Below are 26,545 nucleotides of genomic sequence, written 5' to 3'. Positions count from 1 at the left end.
GAAGTGCACACTGAGGCCTGGTGCCCACCATCAGGAAGTGCACACTGAGGCCTGGTGCCCGCCATCAGGAAGTGCACACTGAGGCCTGGTGCCCGCCATCAGGAAGTGCACACTGTGGCTCCATGCCCGCCATCAGAAAGTGCACAATGAGGCCCCGTGCCCACAATCGGGAAGTGCACACTGAGGCCTGGTGCCCACCATCAGGAAGTGCACACTGAGGCTTGGTGCCCGCCATCAGGAAGTGCCCACTGAGGCCTGGTGCCCGCCATCAGGAAGTGCACACTGAGGCCTGGTGCCCGCCATCAGGAAGTGCACACTGTGGCCTGGTGCCCGCCATCAGGAAGTGCTGCAGTGACTGAATGTTGGATGCCCCTGCACTGCCTAAGGTCACACAGCGTCTGAATGACTCGCAGTGACTCTCAAGCCTATGGTGTAAAAAGGCCAAGGGAAAGAAAAGGACTTCCAGAAACGGTTCAGTTTCTTCCAGCGTCCCCGTGTTGAGAGGAAACGCAGTCACATTAAAGAAATGATCACTATGGCTTCTGTAGAAACTACATCAATATATGAGCCGGCCTTTCAGGGTCAGGAAGAGGCTATGGGCAGGGATGGGGACTGGGGAACATTTCCAGGCCAGAGAACTGGGTTGCACTGACTCATCACTTAAGAAGCTGAGCCACTGGGTGGGGAACAGAAATCCAATCGCTCACAACAAAAACTTGGCTTTGGATGTTGGTCATTTCTTAATCTGAAAACGGGCACAAGGCAGCAGGCGTTGGCCACTGTCTAACAGGTGGTTCTCTGAAGGACACACTTCCCAGTTTCTCAGGGCCTGGTGATTTCCATGGTACTGGTGCCCCCTCCCAGGGCAGGTTTCAGCTCCCACAGGGCACCACTGGGTGGGTACAAGCGAGCACCAGCACTTCCTGGATCGTGATGGTGAAATGGACATTGGCTGTTGGCCAGTTATACAGCTCTGCCATACAAGTGCCTTAAGTAAGTGTAACACCTTCTTATGGACTAGCTGAGATAAAATAGTCTTTCTGTCACACACACATACACAACTTGTAAATATCTAGAGGAAAAAATAGAGCTTTATCTGAGTAAAAGAGAAGATGTTTTAAAAGTTGGCTATGAAAAAGTAAAGATATCAATGACATGTACTCTAATAATTTAGACTATGCTGCACTGTTATAGCACTAACTGGACAGAAGGAGATAAATCATTTCCAGGAGACTTTTAATTAAAAACAGCCTGTTCTTGAAACAAGCAGGTCTCTACGGGGGGTCCCGGTGACCACGAGGCCAGTCGAGTGTTGATCGGCATGAGGCAAGAAGGAAATTCGGTTCCACATGGCAGTGTTGGTTCCAACTTTCTAGAGTCTGACGCGAAGCAGTTTACTGTAAGCATACTTAAGCACGGTAGAGCTGGAGAGGAGTTTCCTGGTGTCACACAATCTCCGGTGCACAAGGAAGCGTGAGTACATCCCAGCTCAACTTACAGCACACATCACTTTTCCCAAGAAGGTGGGTTCCAGGGACAGGCTACCAGCATCAGCTTACGGGCCTGAGGAAGCATCTGGCGTGTCATAAGGATAGTGCAGGGGTCACTTGGGCTATTAGGCACCTCCAGTTCTGGCTGCAGGAGCTTTAGGAGCCCCTGGCCCTATAGAAAGCACAGACCATCAGACCATTAGTCACTTCCAGTTCCAGCCTTCTGGGCGGAAAACTGTGTTATAAGTCCTTTTCTTTGAAATCTCTCCCTCAAGTGCCAGGGTCCTAGCCGTGTATTACTCTTCCTGGTTTTATATGGTGCTGGGGATTGAACTCAGGGCTCATGCATGCTAGGAAAGAGCTCTACACACTGAGCCATGTTCTTAGCCCCCGAATACTGGCATCGTAGTTTGGTCTTTTGTCTCCAGGTTGTGAAAAAGTAAATCTCTTGATAGGCAATAAGTAATTTAAAAAAATAATTTTGTTTTTTAAGTAGTAATAATTTGGCTTTTCTATTGTTCTCCTAGCAGATTTGGGGGGGGGGGAATCTGTGGTTAAGATATGAATTAAGCATAATCACACAGGGTTTTTCAAGCTATAAAAAAATCAATAAAAAGAAAGGAGAAAGAAAGAGCATGAGGGTGTATTCTGCATGCCAGGCACATCCAGAACTGTATCTGTAACAACCAGTGTTCAGCAGCATAGCAGACACCACTGCTTTTGTGTTGATACACTAAAATTCAGACTGTTGTCTTGGTTTAGTCTGAGGAAATTCAGCATTCTATGAAATATTTTTAAGTATATTTTAAATTTTTCTTTGTTTTTTTTGAGGCAGGGTTTCTCTGTGTAGCCCTGGCTGTCCAGGAACTCACTCTGCAGAACAGGCTGGCCTCAGACTCAGAGATTCTCCTGTCCCCACCTCCCGAGTGCTGGGATTACAGGCGTGCCGCCTTTTTATGTGAGGAGTTCATGTCTGTGACCCCAGTAATTGAAGGTAATACAGAAGGATCAAAAGGTAGGGTCGTCCTGGGATCCACAGAGAGCTGGAGGCTAGCCTGGCTTACACAAGGCCTTCTTTCAAAAATAGCCAGAAAGGACTCAGTGTGCACCTGGCTGTCTGTTGACGGTGGCTGTTGGTGGGATTCCAGTCTCAAGTTTCCAGGGGTCAAATTTTTCTCTTTCACCATCTTTCTCCTGGGAAGACAGGTCCTCCTTAATATCCCAGAGAGCGGCTGGCAAACTCTGAAAGCCCTGACTTTATGTGAGCTGTAAACTAAGAATAGATTTACGTTTTAAATGGCTTAACATTTCATATGAGAATTATGTTATAATTTCAGGGTACGTAAATGAAGTTTTATTCACACACACACACACACACACACACACACACACACACACACACCACACACACGAGAGCCTTGCATCTGTAACAGTCCTGGTTTCCCTAGTGCTGTTTGTAAGTTCAAGGAGCCTTTTCTCCCAATGGGACTCAAACTACATGAAGCTAAAACTGTCAGAATTGAGAGGAAAATATTGTTTTGACAACATGGTTGGAGACTTTATTTCCCACTTTCAACAGTGTGGGAAATGAGACAGAAGACTAGCAGGAAACAGGAGACCTCAAAAATACTAGAAGTCAGCTAGACTGACGCAGTGTGGACAAAGCACTCTGTAACAATAGACGTCATGTGCTTTCCAAGAACAAACAGATAATCCTTTCTAGGGCAGGCCGTGTTTACAAGGCAAATCTCGGCAGGAGTAAAAGACTGAAATTGAACAGAATATATGACTATAATGGAAGAAACCTACAATGGAGTGAAATTAGAAATCAGTAACGTAACGGGAACTGGAAGACACAATCACAGGAAGTGAGCTGCACGCACGTGGCCATCCAGTGCAACAGAGAAGCAGCTCTGGGATGCACAGGAGCCACACTATGGCAAAATGTCTGCCATATGGCGCTCAGAGCGCAACCCAAGGCAGGGGACATCTACATCAAAGAAGAAAAGCATCAAGTCAGTACATGTGAAAGTCCACATTAAGAAGCCACCTGAGCTTCAAATGGATGGAGACCACCAACAGTCCTACCCAGCTATGGTGCCTATGAACAATGGCCGACCCAACCAGATAAGCCTAAGGGTACAGAAGTGGAGCTAGTGAGGCCATGGACCTCAGAGGACTTATAACTGCCACTTTACTAATCCATCATAATTCCTAACTACATTCTAAATATTTGTCTTTTCACCCACAGTTACTTGGGGTCCTCATGCCTCATCAAGGAAACTTCTCTTTGTAACAGATGCAGACCATTACAAGTGACATTGTATGGATTGAGCAGGTTGTATTTATATATTAAAGAACACACACACACCAAACAACAACAATGACAATTAAAGAAGAAGAAGAAGTCAAAAAGTTGAAAGTATTGGGTCTTAGTATCTAAGCCCAAACTGGCCTTTACCTTGTGATACTCATCTTAATGAGGATAATCTTGGAAACACAAGGTTCCATGCCTGGTGTACAGGCTGCTGCCTTGATGTGTTACTTTGCTCTGAGCCCAACCAATCAGGCGGGAATCTCCAAAACTGGACAAAAATAAACGTTTTCTCTCGACAGGTTGCCTATCTCAGGTAATTTGTCGGAGTGACAGAAAGCTGGCCTGGGCACAGACTTATAGGAATTAGAGCAGGGTAAACTGAGGGAGTGTTTCAAGCCTGTAATCCCAGCAACCAGAAGATAGAGGCAGGTGGGAGGAGCCTAAATTCAAGTCATTCTCACGTCATAGTGAGTTTGAATCCAGCTTTGGCTGTATGAAATAAGAGGGAGAAGAAAAGACGGAGGGAAGAAAGAAAGGAGAGAGAGAGGAAGGGAGGGAGGGAGGGAGGAAGGGAAAGAGGGAGAGAGAGAGATTATCAAACTATGGTCAGAGGATCAAAGCTGGCATGTAGGCTCAGAGCAGAGAATAGAGGGGACTATAACGTATACAGTTTTGCTGCTGGCATTTAGCAGGTGACTGTTTTGAAATAACTCTATTGCTATCCAAGTTTACTTAAGAAAACTAATTCTTAGTTCTCAAGAACTTAATTGGAATGCATGATAAGACTTAATTCCTATAAATTCAGACTAGAGTGAACTATATATTATAGCCTTAATGGAAAGCCCGTTTGTTTTGTTACATGTATAAACACAAGAATCGACAAACTACATCCGAGTGCCTTCAAAAGAGGATTTAAGAACCCACATTAACATGACACATGATTTGAAACTCGGCCACTTAGAAGCCATTCCAGTTTCTTCAGTGAGAAATCTGGCTTTGTGCAAGCAGGTCTGAGGGTCCAGTCTGCTGCCCTTGGGCAAGCCGCAGACAGCTCACCTACCAGGTAGCTAGAGAGCATCTGCTCCAGCGCCCTAGGGGAAGCAAATACCATGTATAGTGTTCAATTTGGTGCACACAGTCACTTTTTAAATAGTTTCTCCTACGAGTGCAGTCTTGCCAGGAGAGGGCGCCCTTGGCTTGTCCAGCCATGCCCCAGGGCAAGGTTAAAACAGCAACAGCTTTAAAGTGTGGTATCTGGTTTTAACAACAGAAAGATAAGCCCGTTTTCGTTATTGTTGTTTTTGTGTTTTGTTTTGTTTTTAGGATGCCAATATCTAGATGCCAATAGCACCTACATCCTGAGACAGAGAGGAAAGTGGCGAGTGTTATTTCAGCCTACCTGTTCTCAGGTTCATGAACGAGACTCCCCTTTTCATTAGTCCTGCTCCCCAACCACAGACAGGACTGTTCCTTTTCTTTCTTTGGGGTCGAATTAGGTTCTTATAGTTAAAAAAGATGGAGTTAAGAACTGGCTTTCTGAACTAGACAGTCTTGCTTTGGGGCTTGCTGTTTGTTTCTCTGGTTGTTGGAGACAGGTCTTTCTTTGTTGCTTATGCTGCATGAAATTTAGCTCCAGAGGGTTGGCCGGAGGCGCCTGCCAGAACCCCTGGGTTTATTCTCACTTTTGTTTTCTAACAAAATTGTGCCTTAACATAAATTATTTTTAGGTGAGGTCTCATGACACTAAAAAGTTCTGCAAGAAAAGTTAACAACCAAGTGAAAACAGACAGATGGACTGATGGATGGATTACAGAATGGGGCAGAATCTTAGCTTGCTGTCTATTGACAGAAGAGTAATATCTAAGTTGTACAAATAACTAAAAGAACTAAATATCAAGATACCAAACCAAGGCAATAAATGGGTTAGAGAAGGGAACAGATTTTTCTAAAAAAATAAAGGACAAATAGCCAATAAACATGAAAAACTGCTCAGCTTTCACAGCCACAAGAGACATACAAACACACTACACTGAGGTACCATGCCTGGAGCTCAGATGAGGACATGTCAGTCTTTAGGAATACAGATACAAGCACTGTTTTTCCTCATAGAGGCTTCCGGTGGGCATGTAACCTGGAAGGGAGTATAGTGATCTACCATGAGACCCAGCTATCCCATTCCTAGGATGACCTGAGGAACTCCAAACACATCACAGAGACATCAATGTTTACTGCAGCTCCCATTCACAGTAGCCAAGTGATGGAACCAACTCAGGGATCCAGCGACAGGGGGATGGGTAAAGAAAATGTGATATTCGCACAGCGCAATACGTATCTTAGTGGCTGGAGATAAAGAATCATATTAAGTGAATTAAGCCAGTCTCGGAGAGAGATGTGCTGTCACTCATTTGTGATTCCTAAAATGTATATATATATAATTGTATGTACATGTATGTACATGTGGCATGAAAGAACAAGCAGGGCCTGAGGCGATGGCTCAGTCAGCAAAGTGCTTGCTGTGCCAGCACGCGGGGTGGGGCATGTCTGAAGGAGGGAGAGAGGGGCTGGGGATGCAAAGGGTTTATTACAAATTCAAGTAGTAACAGTGAATATGTTTTTCTTACGTATTTTTAAAGTTAACATCCTGTAAAAAAAACTGTCTATATTTATTACCAACATTACAAATTCGCTAAATGTGAGGTAGAGATCCGGAGCCGTGGTTTTGAGATACCTAGTTGATCTGACTATATACTAATTTTTTTTAAATTAACTATTTTCCTGCAAAATATGCATGTCAAGAGTCTTAGCATCACACACGTCTCTTAATGACCATAAGACAGGAAGTTTCTTTCCTTTTCTCTGTTGGAATCCAAATGAGCAATTTCCATTGACATCAATTCAATGTTTCATTATTAACTTCTAAACACATTGCAAATCACCATGATGAATTTTCATTTCTATCACTCCACCGGTTCTAATTACTGCTGAGTCATGTGGCAACCCAGCTGTTATTAGAATAAACTCCATAACTGTATAAATCAAAATAATTAATTAAATAAACAGAACAGAAGTTCTCAGGCTAAAAAGAAAAAAAGAAAAGAAAATGTCCTTATTTAATATAATATCACTTAAATGAATGTGCACTAATGGAAAAACTAGAGAGAAAAAGCTTAAGGATGTTTCATGGCTCTTTTAGCTCTCCAATGGCTATGCATTGTGTACTTCATATTTCAAATGTTAATTTTGTTTTTTTCCTAGCTGGGCAGCAGCAGTAAAGCACAGCTTCAGCTGAGCTAGACTTTCCCTCATGGTGCTGCTGTGGTATTGGGAAAGCTGGGTAGATACATTTCGGCTTATGAGGCTCTATCCCAGCTTGTGACGGCGTCACTGGGACAGAATCCTACCGTAAGCTGCAAGCTGGGCGCATCTGGCTTTGACTGACTCTTGGGATCCTGGTACTTTTATACAGCTCTCAGTTTTGGTCCCAAAAGTGTTGGCTTTCCACTCAGCCCATATTTGGAACAGAATGTGCCGTCGTCCCAAGTGAACTACCTACATATTCCTCATTAATTTCAAATACATTTTACAAAGAACAGCTAAGTCAGAAGAGAAAGGAACAAAAGTTGAGGGGCAGAATGTGCTAAAAAAATTATGTCATCAATACAATCAAATAGAGAATACAAATGCATAGCCAACTACATATGTGAATCTATGATATAAATGCAGGCCCGTGAGGGAAATAATCAGTTATTAAACAAGCAGAAGAGAATAACTCATTAACTATTTGGGAAAAGCAATTGGGCCTGTGTTGTCACCAGTTCTTTTGTAAGCCAAAGTAAACTCAGGTAAAGATTTACATGTAAGAAGTGTAGCCGTTAGTATTTAGGCAGCCTGCTTCTGGGTTGCCTAGCAACCTATGATGTCATCATGTGTCGCCTGGGTAGTCCCAGGGGTGGTTAAATTGCTCCATAAAAGGACCAACCTGCTGTTTTGTCCCTCTCTTACTCTCTAGCTCTCTTGCGCTCCCCTCTCTCTGTCAGGGCACCCTTTCTGCCCTACCATATCTCTCTCCTTCCCTCTCTCTCCATCCAATAAACCTCATTGGATGTAAGATTGGTTGAAGGTGAAGCTCCCTGGCAGGCCACCTGCCTCGCACGTGTGCAAAGCACTGGGTCCAATCCCGGGCAGGCACTTTCCTCCGCCATCTCTTCCCATCCGAGCTGCTAGGGAGTGATTCAGTAGGTGTAAACGTGCCACAAAAAAGAGACCTTTCTAAACACCTCCTGGAACCTAACGGCCAAGGGGGGCGCACCTGGGAAATCTATGCAACCAATGTGTGTGACATGTAAAGGCTATTAGGGACCCACTTTAATATTCTGAAGCTCCCTAGGAAAGCGAGCAGATGCCCTGAAACGGACAAGCTGCAAAAGCCGTTGTGTGGGTATGGAGTTGACAACGATTACAAAGCGCTGAGCAGAAAGGAGCTGGTGAGGACGGATGACCTCCCTTCACTGTGCGTATGCGGTAGGCTGTGCCTCGCCTTTGGAAGGTTGCCACGGAGGGCACAGCAGCTCCAGGCCCGCCCCATCCAGGCTCCTCACCGCTACCACACAATCTAAGTCCCCTGGGGTTCAGGAGCCCAGCGTGGGTCCCAAGCACGCCAGGGGACAAGAAGGCGCACTAATCCGGGGTTGAAGAAACAAAGGAGAGATTACCCGGCTCCCCTGCGGCGTCCGGATCTGCGTTCAGGGCCCTGCGCTCCCTTTCTCCCTTTGTTTCCCCACCTGTTTTCCCACAGTCTACAAAAACTGAAAGCCAGGTGAACTGACGGCATCCGATAGCCGCTGTTTCAGACGTTAATCTCTTTAGGAAGTCCATAGGACAGAGCCTGGGCGAACACCTGCTCCGCGGCCTCCAGATGGCGCCCCGCTCCCCGCTTACTTGGTGCTGGGGTTCTTGATGAAGCCGGTGTTTATGAAGTTAGGGCAGAGGCACGTTGTTCTGATCCCTGTCCGTCCCCAGGCGGCCAGTTCCTCCGTCAAGGCTCTGTGGAAGCCAACAGCAGCAAACTTGCTGGAACTGGAAGAGAGGGGTTCCCGAGTGAATTCAAGAACACTGGGGTGCTGTGTTAGGTGAGCGCCTCCGGCCAGCAGCAGGGGCGCCCCTCATCACGGGCACAGCTCCATCTGTGACACAACAGGAAATTCCTAGGCCTCAAGCCCATGGCGGGGAGCATTTCCTACCTGTTGGCATCGCTAACCAGCTGGGTTTCACATGACAGGAAACTTGTGTTTGCTTTCATCGCTGCTGTTTCCATAAAATCCAATGTCACTGTAATCTGCCAGTTATTTGTTCTACATGGTCATGGAACCCAGGGGGAAATACTTTTGTACCCATCCAGCCTTCTTTAAAGCAACAGCTTAACATCCTCAGAGCCTTTTCTTAACCCTCCCCCACTTCCTAAGTTTTCTGGGATAGAATGTTTCAGATGTGTAATGCATGCACGTGCCTGCTCTTGTGTGTGTGTGTGTGTGTGTGTGTGTGTGTGTGTGTGTGTATAGATTTAAGGCTGGTGTTTTTCATTAATGCACTTCCTCTTATTTTCGGAGTCAGGGTCTCTGAGCCGGAGGCTTTCCCATGGCCTAGCCTATTATGTAAGAGGCACTGGATTTGATGCCCAGGCTTCACGACAAAACCAACTGAAAAAAAAACAAAAGAAACCTTTAAGAACCAGTAAGAGGTCTGTTTCAACAGAAAAAGGCTCAAGGCAACTGGAAGAGAAACTACAAAATAAAATACCAACAGAGATGGACATAAAAACATCCTCATTTTGGTTGAAACTTAGAGAGCGCACAGTAGCATTTTTCTCTAATAAGTTATGGTCAAGTAATGTGAAATTTTGTATTTTCTCAGTTTGTCTTTCAACACGCAGTCATCAGATATAACTGAGCCTGGCAATCTTTAAAACTCTGGATTTGGTCAGAATTATTATTTCTGACTTCCAATCATTTTTTGAAACAACATTTCATTGTAAGATAATGTCCACATGTACTTTTGCTGTTATTCCTACACTGGCTGCTTGTGTTGATAAAATATCTTTCCAAGCTAATAGTTCCCTTTTAAAAATCAACTTGAAGTTGGAAGCAGGTTTGGGGGGTGGAACAGTGTAGCGTTAGGGGGGCTGTGAATGTGAGCAAAATATATAATGTGTGACACGTGATCACAGAGTTGTAAGAGACTGAGGACAGTGTTAGGTGAGAACTCGGTCATAAAGAAAAGAATCAATGATTCTGCCTTTTCTTTGTCTTGTCCCACAAAGAACAACTGGACAGCATAGACTCAGTTTCCGGGGTCTTGTTCTGAAAGCTGATAGGTGGGACCCTGTTGTTTCGTGTGCATACAGGAAGGTGGAAGTGAAACTCCAGCAGGTGCCCTCCAGTTACTAAACATTCGCACGATCAGAGAATCATTGTTGAGTTCATTCATTATATGATTGAAGTTAGATACTGTTATTAACCTATTTTATGGATGAGGAAAATGAAGCACAGAAAAGCCGAGTAAGTTAGCCTAAGGTCTTAAAGCTAGGAAAGGACTAAGTCAGCCTTCATGCCATTATCGTGGAAACATCCCTGATGTTTGTAAGTAGGCAGACAGGTTCTTGGACATTCACACGATACAAGAGCCTACTGTGTGATCAAACCATAGCCACAAAGGACATTGTGGGCACATCTCACAAATACAGTGAGACTGCATGTACGTAAACATAGAAAACAGGCAACTTTAGGCTGGGTTGTTCCAAGCCGGCTTGCGGTTTTACCTTTGAGTGGTAACGGGGGAAATGCTAAGAGGGTTCCTCCTGTCCTGTCTTTGTTTTTTAAATGGGTTCATCTACTTTGAAGTAATTCATTTTCATTATTACAAATGTGTGTTATGCTTTTAAAAAGCTTTACAATTAAAAGGCAGTGTCAGGGCCAGGATGTGGCTCAGTGCACAGTGCTCACCTATATGCACAGGGCCTTGGGTGTGATCCCCAGAACTGCACAGACTCTGCACACCGGTGCATGCCTGCAAGCCCGGGACTCGGGAGGTAAAAACAGGGGAATCAGGAGTTCGAGATCTGCCCTGGCTTGGCCACATGAGACCTTGTCCCCAAAAACAAAAAAGAGGGAGAGTAGGAGGGATAGAGGGAGGGTGGAAGAAAAAGAGGGCGGGGCGGGGAGACGCACAAAGAAGGAAGAAACAGAAAGTAGTGTGTTCCCTTGGCAGCATCTGGGCTCAGTGGCCCACTTATTAGTATCTGATAAGCATGGTTTTCTGCTGGCAGAAGTCATCAGCCCTTGAAGGCAACTGAAAAGGGGCTGAGCAGTTGGTAATGCTGTTAATCACAAGACTTTGAGTAGTAGCTCTTTCTATTTTGGCAGCTTTTCTTCCCTTATCGTGAAGACAGTCCTCACTAGACAGGGTAAAAAAAAATTAAGTGCCTAAATTCTAAAAATAATACAAATGTATCTGTACACGCACCCACAGATGTGTGTAAATATACAGACACAAGTATAAATAGGTGGGCCAATAATTTATTTTTGTGTAAGATATGTGTGCGTAGTATGTAAAAAGTTTACAAGGATCTAAGCCAAACATACAAGTCAAGGGTAGGAGTCGATGAAGGAAAAATACTCACGTACCAGTAAGCCAGCAGGAAGGGGACCACCGTGTGCCCTGCTGCTGAGGCTACAGTGACAATGTGCCCGTGGTTATTCTTCATCATCGCCGGCAGAAATGCCTTTGTGGTCTAGAAATAATTTTTAGTACAAAGAAACCCTGCATATTATTTCTGCTTTATAGGCTCATGGAGAGTATACTTTGCAAACATTTGTTCCTGAAAAATGCCTGATGGCCAAGAGCATCGGCCTAACACAAATGGACAGGACATCACTTCAGAAAAACCACAGCAGATGCTGAGAGCATTGGGAACTCATCTCATTTAAATTGGTAACTGCTTACATCCCTAACCGTCGGACTCTTGCCATTGGTGTCTTCTACCACCGCACGAAACGATACTCTAGAGTACAGGAGGAATTAACACTAAATTACGACACAATAATTTGATCATGACCTCAGAGCACCGTGAAGAGCAATCTTCTAGTGGCTACCAATTAATTCATACACTTGAACACCTCCTTAGCACCCACTGTGTGCTAGGGATATACAAGCGTATAGCACGCAGAAGGCTAGCACACTCAACATTGGAAGAAAGACATGAATGGCTTGGGGAAAGCAGGGGAAACAGCTCCAACTACCCCAAGCTCACACCTAAGAAAATACTCTTTTATAAACTATCTGGGAACTACTTGGAATCTTCAGAAACACATACTAAGGTCCTCGAATGGCAAGTTCTATCATAGAGCCTGAAGATTTTGAGGCCTGGACATAATATGCGCCTGAGTCTCATGAGATTGAGGGCATACTGCATTCACCCTCGCTACAAAATTGTGGCAATGGCTTGTGTGGTCTCCTCTTCCTTTCTGTGTGTCTACACTCTCACAGAGAGGTGTGTAAATCTAGTTTAGACTCAAACTCTACAAGCAAAGCACGGTGTTACACGCCTGCAAACCCAGAACTTTGAAGGCAGCGGCAGGAGGATCAGGAGTTCAAAGCCAGCCTCAGCCATATACTGAGTTTAAGTCCATCTTGGCATACCTGAGACTTTGATGCTAAAAGTCAGAAGAACGTGAACACCTACAACACCTAAAACGCACAATGACTTACTTTATTATTAATTTTGGAAGATGCCAAGTGTTGGCAAAAGGTAGGTCATATCATGAGAAATGAACTCTTAATCTTTGAGTCTTCAAAAGGAAGTAGTTTTGAAAAAGAAATCACACTCACCCAAAAGTGTGCAAGCACGTTGACTTCAAAAGTCTTTTCAATTTGAGGGTCCTGTGTAGCGAATAAATCTGCAGTGTAGACGACGCCAGCGTTATTTACCAGGATGCTGACGTCTCCGACTTCTTCCTTTACCTTAACCATCAGAGAAGATCACTGTGCTCATTAAACGCTCTGGCTACAGCTTTACACGTTCTGACATTTACAAGAGCAGACATTCTTACCTAGTATGTAGGCATGGAAAAGTAGTTTTGTTACCCATATGCCAACACGGCATAAAAGACCCTTACTGTTTCAGGACTTATGCCCAAAGCAGCTCTGTTTAGAATTCTTTTGTAATTTAGTCTCTTGGCATTACTCTGTTGATTATGGCTAAAGAGATATTTGGTGAAATAGCATTGATTTTTAAACACTTCTTCAAAAGTTAAGCAGAAGTGAGTTAAGTTTATTAGAAGATTCTAGGGCAGTTCTGGGAAATTTTTCATGATTGTTCTGTTACTTACCCATCATTCTCCATCAGGCAGCAAAGGCTTAGGAGTGTCAAGCAGAGGGTCTTTAATCAGCCTTGAGTAGAGTTTTGACTATGCTACTATTTAGACAATAAGTGATTCAAGATGTCCATTGCTTAAAATGGAGTTAAGAATATAGCTTGGGGGCTGGTGGTTAAGAGCAGTGTCTGCTCTTCCTGAGGTCCTGAGTTCAATTCACAGCAACCATATGGTGGCTCACAACCATCTACGCTGAGACCTGATGCCCTCTTCTGGCCTACAGGTATATATGCAGATAGAACACTCACACATGCAAAATAAATAAATAAACAGATAGATAAATAACATTGAAAAACATTGTAGTTAGAGTGAACTCTCTGTTTAAAAAAATTATATATATATATCTTGGATGGCCACCTCACACCTTTAATCCCAGCACTCAGGGAGGAAGAGGCAGGTGGACTGCTGTGAGGTTTTTTTGTTTGTTTGTTTGTGGCCAGCCTGGTCTACAAAGTGAGTCCAGGACAGCCAAGACTACACAGAGAAACCCTATCTCGGGAAAAAAAATAAACAAAAACAAACAAACCAAGATTATAGCTTGTTGTGGGAACAATGTAACAACATGTAAATGAGCTATCTGGTAAAAATTATAATATGCTATCACTATTATGTCACCAATACACATCAGCTTGTACCTATGTCTAAAGGATATGTTTGTAGATTCTTTTCTTGGCCTTATGATGTGTCTCAGAAGATCTTAATATGGAAATATATGTAAGGCAAATAATAAAAATATTATATACAGCTGGGCACAGTGGTATACATCTTTAATTCTAGACCTCCAAAGGCAGAGGCAGGCACATGACTGTTGAGTTTGAGACCAGCATGATCTACATAGAGAGTTCTAGGCCAGCCAGGGCTGCCTGGTGAGACCCTGTCCAAAACAAAACAAAAAGTTGCATGTGTAGTTTCTAAGACTGAAGTGCTCCCCCTTGAAAATTAACTTCTCCCTTTGGTATTGGTTTAAAAGGAAGAACATTCGAGAAACTGAAGAAATAATGTCAGAAGGTTATGTAAGCCACTAAAGCCAACTGTGGGTAAAAGCGGGTATGGTAAAATGATTTCAGTTGAGGAAATAGAAGCAGGTTAACAGGGCTGGCTGCCAACAGCTGTCCAAGGCATCCTCTGAGCAGTGAAGGCTGCTCGTATTTAAGAAGGTGGAACTTAGAGTCTTGTGATTGCTGCATGTTGGAATTCTCTGTAACCAGTAACAGCACCTGTGAATAAGAAAGTTCAGAGACTCCCGATGCTTTTCAGAAGACTGGAGCACCACAGCTCCCAAGTCTAGCCGTGCAAGGACTTTCTTTGTGTAAGAACTTTTGTTTTAGCCTTTGAGCAGCTAAGCTTATTGGTTGCATACACCCTAGAGTCAGACAGCACCCTGTTATGTATTGGGCTCAAAATGGAAGCTAAGTTTCTCCTAAGAAAGTCACCATTATTTGGAGCTAGTGCTAGGGTATGCTGGGATGTTGAAGGAAAAGTGATAAAATGGCCTAATGGAGGCGTTCTCTTCGTTGTATGTTTCAGGTGGTTTCAGTCTTCTCTGTATTTAACACTCACGGCAGTGCTTTAAGGCATGGACTCTTGTTTGCCTGTTTTAAACATGGGAAATGGAACCTTTAATCCAGATTTCCACAAAGGACTGCACGCAGAAAGGCTGCCAGGGAACAAAGGTTTAGCAGTGAGCAGGTCGAAGTCTCATTCCTCACATCTGCGTGTAATTAAGGCGGGAAGGGTCAAGCTACAGTTTTTATCTTTTATCCATAACATCAGTACTCATATCCCTAGCACAGTATGACGATTATTAATGATGAACTCAAATTGCTCTTTCATATTACTAAAGAAGTTTCTCAAACACTATCAACTTTTTCTTTTTTAAAAAATATTTATTTCGAGTATGTGGGTTTAGTATATTTATCTAGAAAAACATCACAGTTTTCTATATATATAATGTTTAACAACCCAATTGATTATTTAGGGACGTATGGGATTTAATCTATAATTTTACATTCTTAGATGCAGAAAGTTGAGTAGTTTCTTTCTTATTTAAAATGCAGAGACTTTCAGCCATGATGGCACATGCCTTTTTTAAATGATTTGTTTATTCTTATTTTATGTGCATTGGTATTCTGCCTACATGTATGTCTGTGTGAGGGTGTTAATCTTGAAGTGACAGACAGTTGTGAGCTGCCATGTAGGTGCTGGGAATTAAACCCTGATCCTCTGGAAGAGCAGCCAGGGCTCTTACCTGCTGAGCCATCTCTCCAGCCCCTGCTGAGTAGTTTCCTAGTTGTAACAGTTCTAGTAATTTATTTACAGATGCTTTATCTTTTTTTCTTTTTTATTATTTATTCTCTGCCCAGGGTGGGAATGATGCCAAATCTGCATATTTCTTAGTAAAGAAAGCAAGTTCACAGTTGAATTGGTTAGCTGCTTCACAGAGTTGATTCATTTCATTGTCACCAATATCCCTGTGGCACAGGTATTCTACTCCACAGAGAGGATATATACTACTACCTGACAAAACAGACTTCAAACTAAAACTAATCAGAAGACATAAAGAGGGACACACCATTCTAACCAAGGGGACATTACCATCCTAAACATATATGCAGCAAACTCTGGAGAGTGCTATTTCATACAAAACAAGCAAACGGACTACTGTTCCTGCTGGATTTAGAGACACAGATTATTATCAATCCAATAGCAGAAGGGAACTTTAATAACCCACTTTCTACAATGGACAAATCATCTGAACAAAAAACAAAACAAAGCAAAACAAAAACACCCGAATTAATTATGTCATATATCAAATGGACTTAACAAATAACCACAAAACACTCCAACCTAACACCAAAGAACATACATTCTACTCTGCAGCATACGGGAACTTTTCTAAATTGGATCACATCCTAGGACACAAAACACAAAAATTAAAGAAGATTTAAATCACTCCTTGTGTTCTATCTGACCACAAAGCAACAAAACTTAACATTTACAGCAAACAAATCTTTAGTAAGTACACAAATTCATGGAGAGTAAATAGCACATTACCTAGTGATGAATGGGCCTTAGGAAAAAAAATCAGAAAGAAAAAAAATTCCTACAACTAAATGAAAATGAAAACACAACAAAAACCTCAGGTACAAACTGAAAGCAGTCTTATGAGGAGAAATATATAGCTCTAAGTAATTATATTAAACAATCAGAAAGAGAACAAATAACTAACTTGATGATATAATTAAAAAAATTTGGAACAAGAAAAACCAAACTGAAACACAATCAATGGGAAGAAAAAAAAAATCAGAGCAGAAACCAATAAAATAGAAACAACAACAAATATCACAAAGAATCAACAACTCAAAAATTTGGAAAAATAAGAACAAACCAAATCTAAATCCAATCATTGGGAAGAAATTAAAAAAAAAATCAGTGAAAAAGACACAGTAATAACAAATAATACAAAGAATCAACAAATCTAAGAGCTATTTTTATTGAGACAGTAAGTGAGATTGATAGACACTTGGCCTAACTAATCAAAAGAAAGAAACAGAAGGCCTAAATTAACAAAATCAGAATTAAGCTAATAAATTCAGAATATTGTAAGGAAATATTTTAGCAGCCTATATACCATTAGCTATTTTTGAAAACCTGAAGAAAAAATGATGAATTTCTAGATTCAGCCAAACCAAAAAAATTAAACCAAAAGAAGTCAACAATCTAAACAGACACATAACAAATAAAATTGAAATAATAATTAAAAGCCTTTCAGACAAAAACAAAAAACAAAACAAAACAAAAAACAAACAAAAACAAAAACACAAGGCAAAATAAAACCAAAAATGCTAGGGCCAGATGGAGGAGTCCCATCAGAATTCTACCAGACTTTCCAAGAAGATCAACAGCCAATGCTTCTTAAACTACTGAAAAGAACAGAGACATTAAGGAGGACTCCTACAATCTTTCTATGAAGCCAGTATTACTTGAATACCAAATTAGCAAACACAGCAAGAAAAGAAAACCACATGCCAGCATCCCTGATGGACACAGACTCAAACATGCTCACTGAAACACTGGCAGGAAAATATGGGCATACAAAGAAGGGATTGTCCAGTATGACCAATATACATAAATCAATAAATGTAATAGATCAAATAAATCGACTTAACAGCTAAAAACACATGATCATCTCAAAAAAGCAGGGAAAAAGCGCCTTTTTTTTTTAAGTTCCAACATACCTTTATGATAAAAGTCCTTGAGAATGTAGGGCTAAAGGGATCACAGCTCAACATAATACATGTACATATACAACATAATACAGGTGACCCCACATAAATGGAGAAAAGCTTGAAACAATCCCGCTGAAGTCAGGGATGAGACAGAATGTCTACTGTTCTGACTTATTTTCTGTATTGAGCTTGAAGTACTGTCTGGAGCAATAAAGCAAGAGAAGAAAATTTAAGGAGTACAGATAGGAAAAGAAGTCAAACTATCCCTATTTACAGATGACATGATACTATACATTATGGATTCCCAAAGTTCTAACAGAAAACTTCTAGAAATTCTAAATAAATTCAGCGATGCAGCAGGATACAAAAAAACTTGTACAAATCGATAGCTTTTTAATATGTCAACAACAAACCTACAGAAAGGAGATGATGAACACGTTCCCACTCACAATACCCTCAAAGGAAGTAAGATATCTATGAATAAACTTAACCAAGGAAGTAAAGGACATGGAAACTTTAAGCCTCTGATGAAAGACATAAAAAAAAAAAAAAAAAAAAAGACACAAGACATCCCATGCTCAGGGATTGGTAGAATTAACGTTGGGAAAATGACTATTCTAGCAAAAGCTATTTATGGATTCAGTGCAATCCCAATCAAAATCCTCATCTCACTCTTCACAGACATAGAAAAAAACTATTCTAAAATTCATATGGAACCACAGAAGACCCCTGATAGGCAAAGCAGCCCTGGGGCAGGGGGGAGGGGGAGGAAAACAATGCTAGCAGGGTTACTATTCCAGATCTTAATGTATATTACAGGGCTATAATAACAAAAACAGTATGGTACTGGTACAGAAAAAGACATGCAGACTAATCAAATAAAGCATGAGATACAGACATGAGTACACATACCTTCAGCTACTTAATATTTGGTAAATACACCAAAACCGAAGGCTGGAAAAAAAGAAAGTGTCTCCAACAGATGGTGGAAAATGGGATTCCACACGTAGGAGAATGAAATTAGACACACATTTATCACCTTGCACAGAAATCAACTCCACATGTATCAAACACCTAAGCCTGAAACACTGAAACTTCTAGAAAAAATAAGTGGTACCCCACATGACTTTCGAATAGAACTCCATTTGCCCAAGAACTAAGGCCAATATTTGACAAGTGGGGCTTCATAAAACCAAAAATCTTCTGCAGATTTAAGGAAACAACCAACTGAGTGAAGAGGAAGCCCAGAGAATGGGAGAGAACCTTTGCCAATTACACATCTGACAGAGGATTAATATGCAAAATATGTAAAGCACTCAAAAAACAAAGAATTCGGAAGACAAATTGTCTTAGTCGCAGTTCTAATGTTGTGAAGAGACACCATGACCAAGGCAACTCTTATGAAAGAAAGCATTTAATTGGGGTCTTATTTACAGTCTCATAGGTTTGGTCCATTATCAGCATGGTGGGGAGCACGGCAGCACACAGGCTGCTGCTGGGGCAGTAGCTGAGAGCTACATCTTGATCCATAGGCAGAGAGAGGGGTAGAGACACAGACAGACAGACAGATACTCCAGGGTTGGCATGGGCTTTGTCATGGGCTTTTGAACCTGTAAGGCCTACCCCCAATGCTACACTTACTCCAACAAGGCCACACCTCCTAATCCTTCCAATCCTTTCAAACAGTGCTACTCCCTGGTGACTAAGCACTTAAATACACATGCCTACGGGGCCCACAAATGACCCATTCAAAAAGTGGGCCGGGAACCTGAAAAGAGACGTTTCAAATGAAGAAAAATTGGGCTAAGAAATATCTTTAAGAAATGTTCATCATTACTAGAAATTAGAGAAATCCAAATCAAAACAACTTTAAGATTTCATCTTACTCCAGTCAGAATGGCAAAGATCAACAAAACAACTGACAATGAATCTGGAGTGGATGCGGGGGAAAGGGAGTTCTCATTCAGCATTGGTGAGATTGCAAACTGGTGCAGCCACTATGGAAATGTGCTAAAAATAAACCCACCACGAGACCCAACTACACCAAAGGACTTGACATCACACTGCAGACACCTGCTCAGCTATGTTCATTGGTGCCCTATTCCCAAAAGTTAAGAAATACGTATAATAAAAATGTGGTGAATATATTTTCTAGCATACTATTCAACTGTAAAGAAAAATGAAATTTGCAGGTAAATGTCTGGAACTAGAAAAGATAACACTAAATGAAGTAACCCAGACTCAGAAATAAATATGTCAATTGTTCTCAGTCATTGTGGCTCCTAGCTCCAAATCTTCAGATTGAGCACATATCCTGTAGTAACTGCAGAAACCAGGAAAGTTAAAAAGGGACAATTGCCAGGAAAGGGAAGCTAGGCATTGTAGTGCACACCTTTAATCCCAGAAATAGGGAGACAGGAGCAGGTAGATCTCTGAGTTCAGGGCTAGCCTGATCTACAAAGTGAGTTCCAGGATAGCCAGGGCTACACAGAGAAACCCTGTCTTGAAAAACCAAAACCAACTAACCAACCAACCAATCAACCAACCAAACAAACAAAAACCAAGAACAATAGCAAACAAACCTAGAATACATGTAAGCCTGTGTACAGACATACCTATATAGTTTAAATGAAATTTGCTCATCTGGGCTGACAATGAGCCAAAGCCTAACAAAGTCCCCAACACCAGACATGAGAAGCCCTCTTTTGAGTTGTTGGTCAGGGTTCTCCAAGAGACTCCCAAAACACACAGCCTATTGCGATCTCCTTTGGTTGCCCTGCAGAGCTAGAAGGCAAGTCCTTATTGCTGAAGACACCATGCATTTCAGACACAAGGCCCCGAGGCTTCTGAACTGGAACTGACCTGCATGCCCCCTCCGTGAACACTAGCGTCCATGGTACAAATGGTGCTACGAAAGCTTCCAAAGATGGGAGGCGATCAACAGTCCTCTCCAGCAACGATGCCTATGAACCAGAACGATGCCCAGCAAGGCATGATAACGCTGAGCTGCAGCAGCGAGTAGCACACACACCTTGGTGGTAATTGTACCAGCTGGTTTTATGTCAACTTGACATCAGCTAGAGTCACCAGGGACGAGAGAGCCTCAACTGAGGAAATGCCTCCACGAGATCCAGCTGTCAGGCGTCTTCTTAATTAGTGATCAGGTGGGGAGGGCCCAGCCCAAGGTGGGGGGTGACATCCCTGGGCTGGTGCATTATAAGAAAGCAGGCTGAGCAAACCATGATGAGCAAACCAGTAAGCAGCACCTCTCATGGCCTCTGCATCAGCTCCTGCCTCCAGGATCCTGTCCTGTTTGAGTTCCTGTCCTCACTGATTTTGATGATGAACTCTTATATTGGACTGTGAATGAAATAAACCCTTTCCACCACCCCAAGTTGGTTTTGGTCATGGTGTTTCTTCCCAACAGTAGTAACCATCACTAAGACGGTGACCAACACCCTTCTAATGGGACTAGAGACCTATTTAACGAGAGGGAAAATCATGCCTCATGCTGGAAAAACCTAGCCAAATACCCAGGAGTAGTGAAGTCAAAGGTCTTGGAGGAGAACCTACACACTTTACTAAGCTAGGATAATCCCTGACAACATTCTAAATATTTGTTCTTATCTCCACAGATAAATGTGGTCCTCACCCCTCATTAAGGAAGCTTCTCTTTACAACAGATGGGACCGGTACAGAAAACCACAACCAGTCAAAACGCAACATGTAGAGCACAGTCCCAACAGATACGTCAACAAAACTCTCCTATACCTGAGACTCGGGGGACATCGCAGAAGAGGGGGTGGAAAGACTGTAAGGGCCAGAGGATCTGTGAGCTTGCTGTGAGAGAGTGTCTCCTAGGATGTCAGAAGCTGTGCCCAGTCTCATCTGCCTAAACATGGCAGAAGAAGGGTGCTGCCAATACACACCAAGGTGGGTGGGGAAAGCCCGTGAGGCCTCAGCCCTGCATAAAAGACGTGACAGACAACCGAGGAATGCTGAGAACGGGAGAAGGCGCCAGTTGGTTATTCAATAGCAAATGGTCAGCCCCGATAACACACATACAAGTAACATACTCGAACTGAACAGGTTATATTTAGGAATACGTATGTATATAATATGTATACATACATGCATATATGTAACAACGATTAGTGAAAAAGGAGGCCATGAATTTGAAAGATACCAAGAAGGGATGTATGGGAGGTTTTGGAGGGAGGAAAGGGAAGGGAGAAATGAGGTAATTATATTATCATGCCAAAAATAGTTTAAGTAAAAAAATTCAAAATAGCTAAACTGTTTTAAAATAGAAGGAAAAAATTAACTGTATCTAAATCTGGACAAAGAGGCTCTGAGCCTGGTTGCATCAGTGTCTTTGTGTGTGCTTAGCTGAGGGAGAGGTCTAGACATGCAGACTTTGAAGGACTCGCCTGCTACTCGGGTGGCCTTCCTTGCAAATGACAGCGCATCCTGAGTGAAGAACATTTCAGCTTGGTGGAGGAGAACAGCATCGCCCTGTAGGATCAGATCCACCAAGCAAAACCCTAACCCACAGTCAGCTTCACACCCATGCCTCACACCGGACTTCTGCAGACACTGCCAGCATTGGCGAGCGCCAGCCAAGGGCATTCAGCCAAACCGGACCATGGGGGACCAAGTTAAGGGCGTACAGGGGGCTGAATGTACACCTGGACTCTGTTGTACACCTGCCGAGAGAGTATCGCTGGAGGCGATGCTCACTGTTGTGTCCGCTTCTACACACGCCCACAATCTTGCTTCCTTGAGACTGATGCTTAGGCCTGGTACATGTGTCTATGTCCACACATGGTGGTCAGAAGAGGACATTCCCTGTCCTGCTCTGCTTTATTCCCTTGATGCAGAGTCTAACCCTGAACTCTGACCTAGGCTGGCAGCCAGCAAGCCTTGGGCACATGTGGCTGTCTACATACAAAGACTGTCACGCTTGGGCAGCAGGCACGCTTACCCATTGAGCCATCTGTCTTGCCCACGAAGCCATCTCTCCTTCCCCAAGCTCCCTGGAAGGCTGTAGAGGACACTATCGTGTGCCTCTCTCAATACACTTCAGGTCTGTCACTAGCCAGACGCACAGTCTTGGGAATACAAACCACAACGTTTTTCAGTTGTTTGGTGTAATGAGCAAACGGGATCATCTCCAAAACACTCGTCTCTAACCGCCGGTGGAATTTTACCTTCTTTGCTGCGCTGTAAATCTCTTCGCGCTTGCTGCAGTCCACCACGAAGGGATGGGCCTGGGAGCCCATCTTTCTGCACTTCTCAGCCGTCTCCTCGATGCCATTCTGGAAAAAGCCACCCAGAGAACAAGAGAACAATGTCAATGGTGGGGACACGTCCCACAAAGGCTGAGGGTCAAGGAGGAAGACATGAGGTGGATTGTTTACTAAGAAGCTCACTAGTCTTTAAGGATTCAGAATGACTACACCTGGTCATTCAGGCTTCCATGCTTTCTTTCCTGGGTGACCACAGCTGTCTTAACCCCGTCCTTCACTCCCTCCTTCCACACCTCCTCTCCATCCCCCCTCAGGAGAAATCACCTGCAAACACTCCACTGCCTTCAAAACCAAAGTACCCCGAATGGGGGCTCCTGGCCTCAGGTCTCCAAAAGTGTGCTGAGTCATATTCCTCATTTTAACTTTTCCAGTAGCATGTTACAGAAATAAAATTTAGCCTCAGATTTTTTTTTTTTTTGGATTAGTGGAACAGTTTGCTTCTCCGGTGCATTCCATAAGGAAAATTTCCTAAATATTTGTAGTAAAATACACCACAGGCAAAAGTCAAACCAGGACAGTGCTCTGCCGTGCAGCGGGAGTTTCGTATCCATCAAGTCGCAGTGATGGGACAGTAAAGGGAAGCAGAGCCCTGCGCTTATCTCTGCATTTGTTCCCACAGGGTTCCATGTTTCGGTTGTGACCATCACAGAAGTTTGTACTGTTACCATTAGCCTGAGTACATTATAAAGCGTGGATAGGCGGGATGAAAGCTTTATGTGCAGCCCACAAATCAGAGTAAACTGGCAGATAGATAAAACAGCCAACGGAGAGCGGGCAGATCCATCACTCACCCTCTCCAAACCACCAGCAGCTGAGGTAGTGTCTCCAGCTCTGTCATCTGACAGACATAGTTCACTCCATCCATCCCTTTGTCTAACCCAGTCCACCCACCAAACTATTATGCTTCAGTATTGCCAGTGTATTATTCTACATTGCTCTTTTCATACTAAATGTTTGAAATCAAGTGCGTTATCCACGCAGACCACGTCTCGATTCAGACTAGGAAGATCTTAAAAGCTGAACAGCCATGAGAGATAAGTGGCTTCTGCCAAGCTTATCAGCTCAGACCTTGATCCAGATCTTACACTTTCCTTCTCCTCAGTCCGCTCCGGGCTTCGGATTTGCTGAGCCCTGTTAACTCAGCCATCTCCATGTTTTTTGTGTGTGTTGGTGCTGGGGCCTGAACCAGTGCCGTAACATGGGAGCAGCAGCCTACCTCCCTTACCCCATCTACTGATGCCTTCCCTGGCCACCACGGTGACTGGCAACCTGCCTTTTCCACCCCCCCCCCCCCCCCCCCCCCCCCCTTTCGTGCTTTTTATTTTTTAACGCTTAATGTCACGTGATTGTGTATTTTATTATACAGTTTGCCTGCTGATTGTCTTTAGTGCATGAAGGCCGTTTTCATCACTGCTGTAACTGTAGTTCTATATTGTAACACTGTCCAGAAGATGGTATGTGTCAATAAACATTCATTGGATAAACACAAGTCAGAGAAAATTTGTGTTCACCAGTGCTAGAGATTAGAAGCCATCAACCCAACTCACTCTTTGTTAAAGATTGTAGTTTCAGGTTAGTTTGCGTGCCATCTGCTAGGTGTTCCGTTAAATTACCTCATGCATTAACTTATCATCTTCCTGGCCTTCTGAGGCAGACACTAATATTTTACACATTAATGCAGAAAGCTAAAGGTCTGGGAAGTCTCGTTTCTCTGGTTTCTCAGGTAAGACTCAAAGAGCCCACTATGTGCCTGACCATATAACCACGCTAGGCCTTGGCCAGCTGACCTATGATGGTTCCGTTTGCACCTTTCATTCATTGTGTAAATACTTTATATCTGTTTTTTCCCCGCCAGGCTGAGGGACCCCATCTCCTGATGGCCCTCTTGTCTTAACACCTAGGCAGAAGAAAACTGTGGACTGGTTACCCGCTGTCTTAGCCACTTATTTAACCTCATGAACCTTGACCTCTTGTTTGCCAAACTGGATGTACACAGAGCAGTGGCTGTCCTGTGAGGCCACAGGTGTACTCCTTTGCTCATCTACTGAAAGCCGGATGGAAGCCTCACTGCAGGGTCCTTCTAACTTCCCTCACACCTCACACCCCTGCAGGCACAGGAGGCCACACTCAAGTTCTTCCGCTTTTAATTTTTTTTTTTTTTTTTTTTTTACAAGGAAACTTAAAGTGACTCTTGTTAGTAACTGTGACAGAGTAGTGGTGATTTCTGTAGCGGGTCATTTTTGAACCCATCTCGGTAGTGAGACTTCACAGCTACACACCTCTAAACTGCTGCATTTTCCAAAAGCTAATGAGGGTGAGCAGGAGGAAATTACAGGCGATTTTCAGGATCGATTTACAGTGCTAATGTGGCGAAGGGAGGTAGCCAAGATTCTTATCGTCTTTCGCGTGGACTTGACAGATACTACTTCATGCCTCTCCCGAAATCTGAAAAATGGCAACAGTAACTAGGAAGTGCCGGATGTTCTTCACAGAGAACTGTGAAGGGTGTTTGTCTGCCAAGCGTAGACCCGTCCCCAGAGTGAAGCGCCAGGAAGGAGAGGCAGCGAAGGAGCGCCGTTACCTTATTGATGTCCCAGAGCACCAGTTTGGTGTTAAGTCTGGCAAATTCGTAGGCAGTCAGTCTTCCAATTCCATGACCAGCCCCAGTGATCAGGACGATCTCTCCGGCGACCGATTTTTTTTTCTTGGGAATAAAAAGCTTGACGAGAGACTCTATCCAGAAGACGATGAGCAAGGGCAGCAACAGGATCAAGTCAAGGAGGTGCCTCATCCTTCCTTCCGGCCGCCCTGTTCTCCTTCCCGGCCCCGAGCTGCTTCTGGAGCTTGTGTGATGGCTCACGCTCAGAGCGAAAGCTGGAGCAAGGCAGAGCTCCTCTACAGAAGAGAAACAAACAATTCCGAAACCATTCCTTCCGCGGGGCCGGGCTTCTGGGCGGTTTTTGCCATTGGCTCCGGCTGCAGTCGGAGCAACCGCTCTCTGAGTCGGAAATCTGGGAGGGACGAAGTCAGACGCAGCCCTGGGGCGGTGCGACCCTGACAGCTTTCACCCACTTCCTCCTAGGAGGGGTTGTGACTGCACGCTTTTCTAAATCGGAAAAATCTCCTCCCTGTCTGCAGCAGACCTTGGAGAGGTAGTTATGCCTGCGGCACAGGCAGACGCAGGCTGCTGTGGACATCGCCTGTCTTTGCATAAGGGCTGCAAAAAAAATAAAAAATAAAAAAGTGGAATCACATCTTAAAGGACCAGGAAGCAAAGAAGGGGGACTCTTGGAGGAAAGGAAGAGGAGTAGTAGGAGAGGGATGGGAGATTAGCCCTGGGGGAGGGGCGAATAAGAACAAATAAGACATGCATGTATTATAAAAATGTCACAAAACCCATTTCTTTGCACACTAACAAAAAATTAATAACAAGCAAGTAAACAAAAACCCCTCCAAACAAAACGGGGGAAGGGGGGAAAGCCGGTTCTGCTCCTGATTTAGCAATGACACTTCGTTGCATTTAATTTCAATTAAACAGGATTTCGGAGGAGACTGCAAGAACTGGGAAAAGCTTGCAGTGAACCCATCTCCCCAGGCAAGGCAGTGTAGCTGCCCTCGGAGAACCTGGAAACAAGCAGCAGAGCATGTATTCCAGGATGGCGACCCTTTCTTTACATTTATTTATTTTTTATGTTTGGGTGTTTTGCCTGCCTGTATGCACACCACTTTTGCTCGTGGTGCGATGAGAGATCTGGGTTTCCTTGAGCTGGAG

General features: G+C 43.5%; 1 protein-coding gene across 1 annotated transcript in view; it reads right to left on the bottom strand.

Moving 5' to 3' along the window:
* The window catches only part of Hsd17b11 (hydroxysteroid 17-beta dehydrogenase 11), a 30,402-nt gene extending 4,568 nt beyond the window's left edge, over positions 1–25,834 (bottom strand). Inside the window, exons 1-5 of the mRNA XM_055594488.1 lie at positions 25,355–25,834; positions 22,675–22,782; positions 12,691–12,822; positions 11,487–11,593; positions 8,746–8,883 (exon numbers count right to left, since the gene is read on the bottom strand). Coding sequence (XP_055450463.1) covers positions 8,746–8,883; positions 11,487–11,593; positions 12,691–12,822; positions 22,675–22,782; positions 25,355–25,564 — 695 coding nt within the window. The 5' untranslated portion in view covers positions 25,565–25,834. The remainder of the gene's footprint in view (positions 1–8,745; positions 8,884–11,486; positions 11,594–12,690; positions 12,823–22,674; positions 22,783–25,354) is intronic.
* Positions 25,835–26,545: the final 711 nt, after the last annotated feature.

Source organism: Psammomys obesus, unplaced genomic scaffold (assembly GCF_907164565.1).
Source record: "Psammomys obesus unplaced genomic scaffold, mPsaObe1.curated_primary_1811, whole genome shotgun sequence".
Taxonomy (NCBI): domain Eukaryota; kingdom Metazoa; phylum Chordata; class Mammalia; order Rodentia; family Muridae; genus Psammomys; species Psammomys obesus.
The sequence above is the reverse complement of the archived record's forward strand: the minus strand, read 5'-3'. Positions and strand labels throughout refer to the sequence as shown.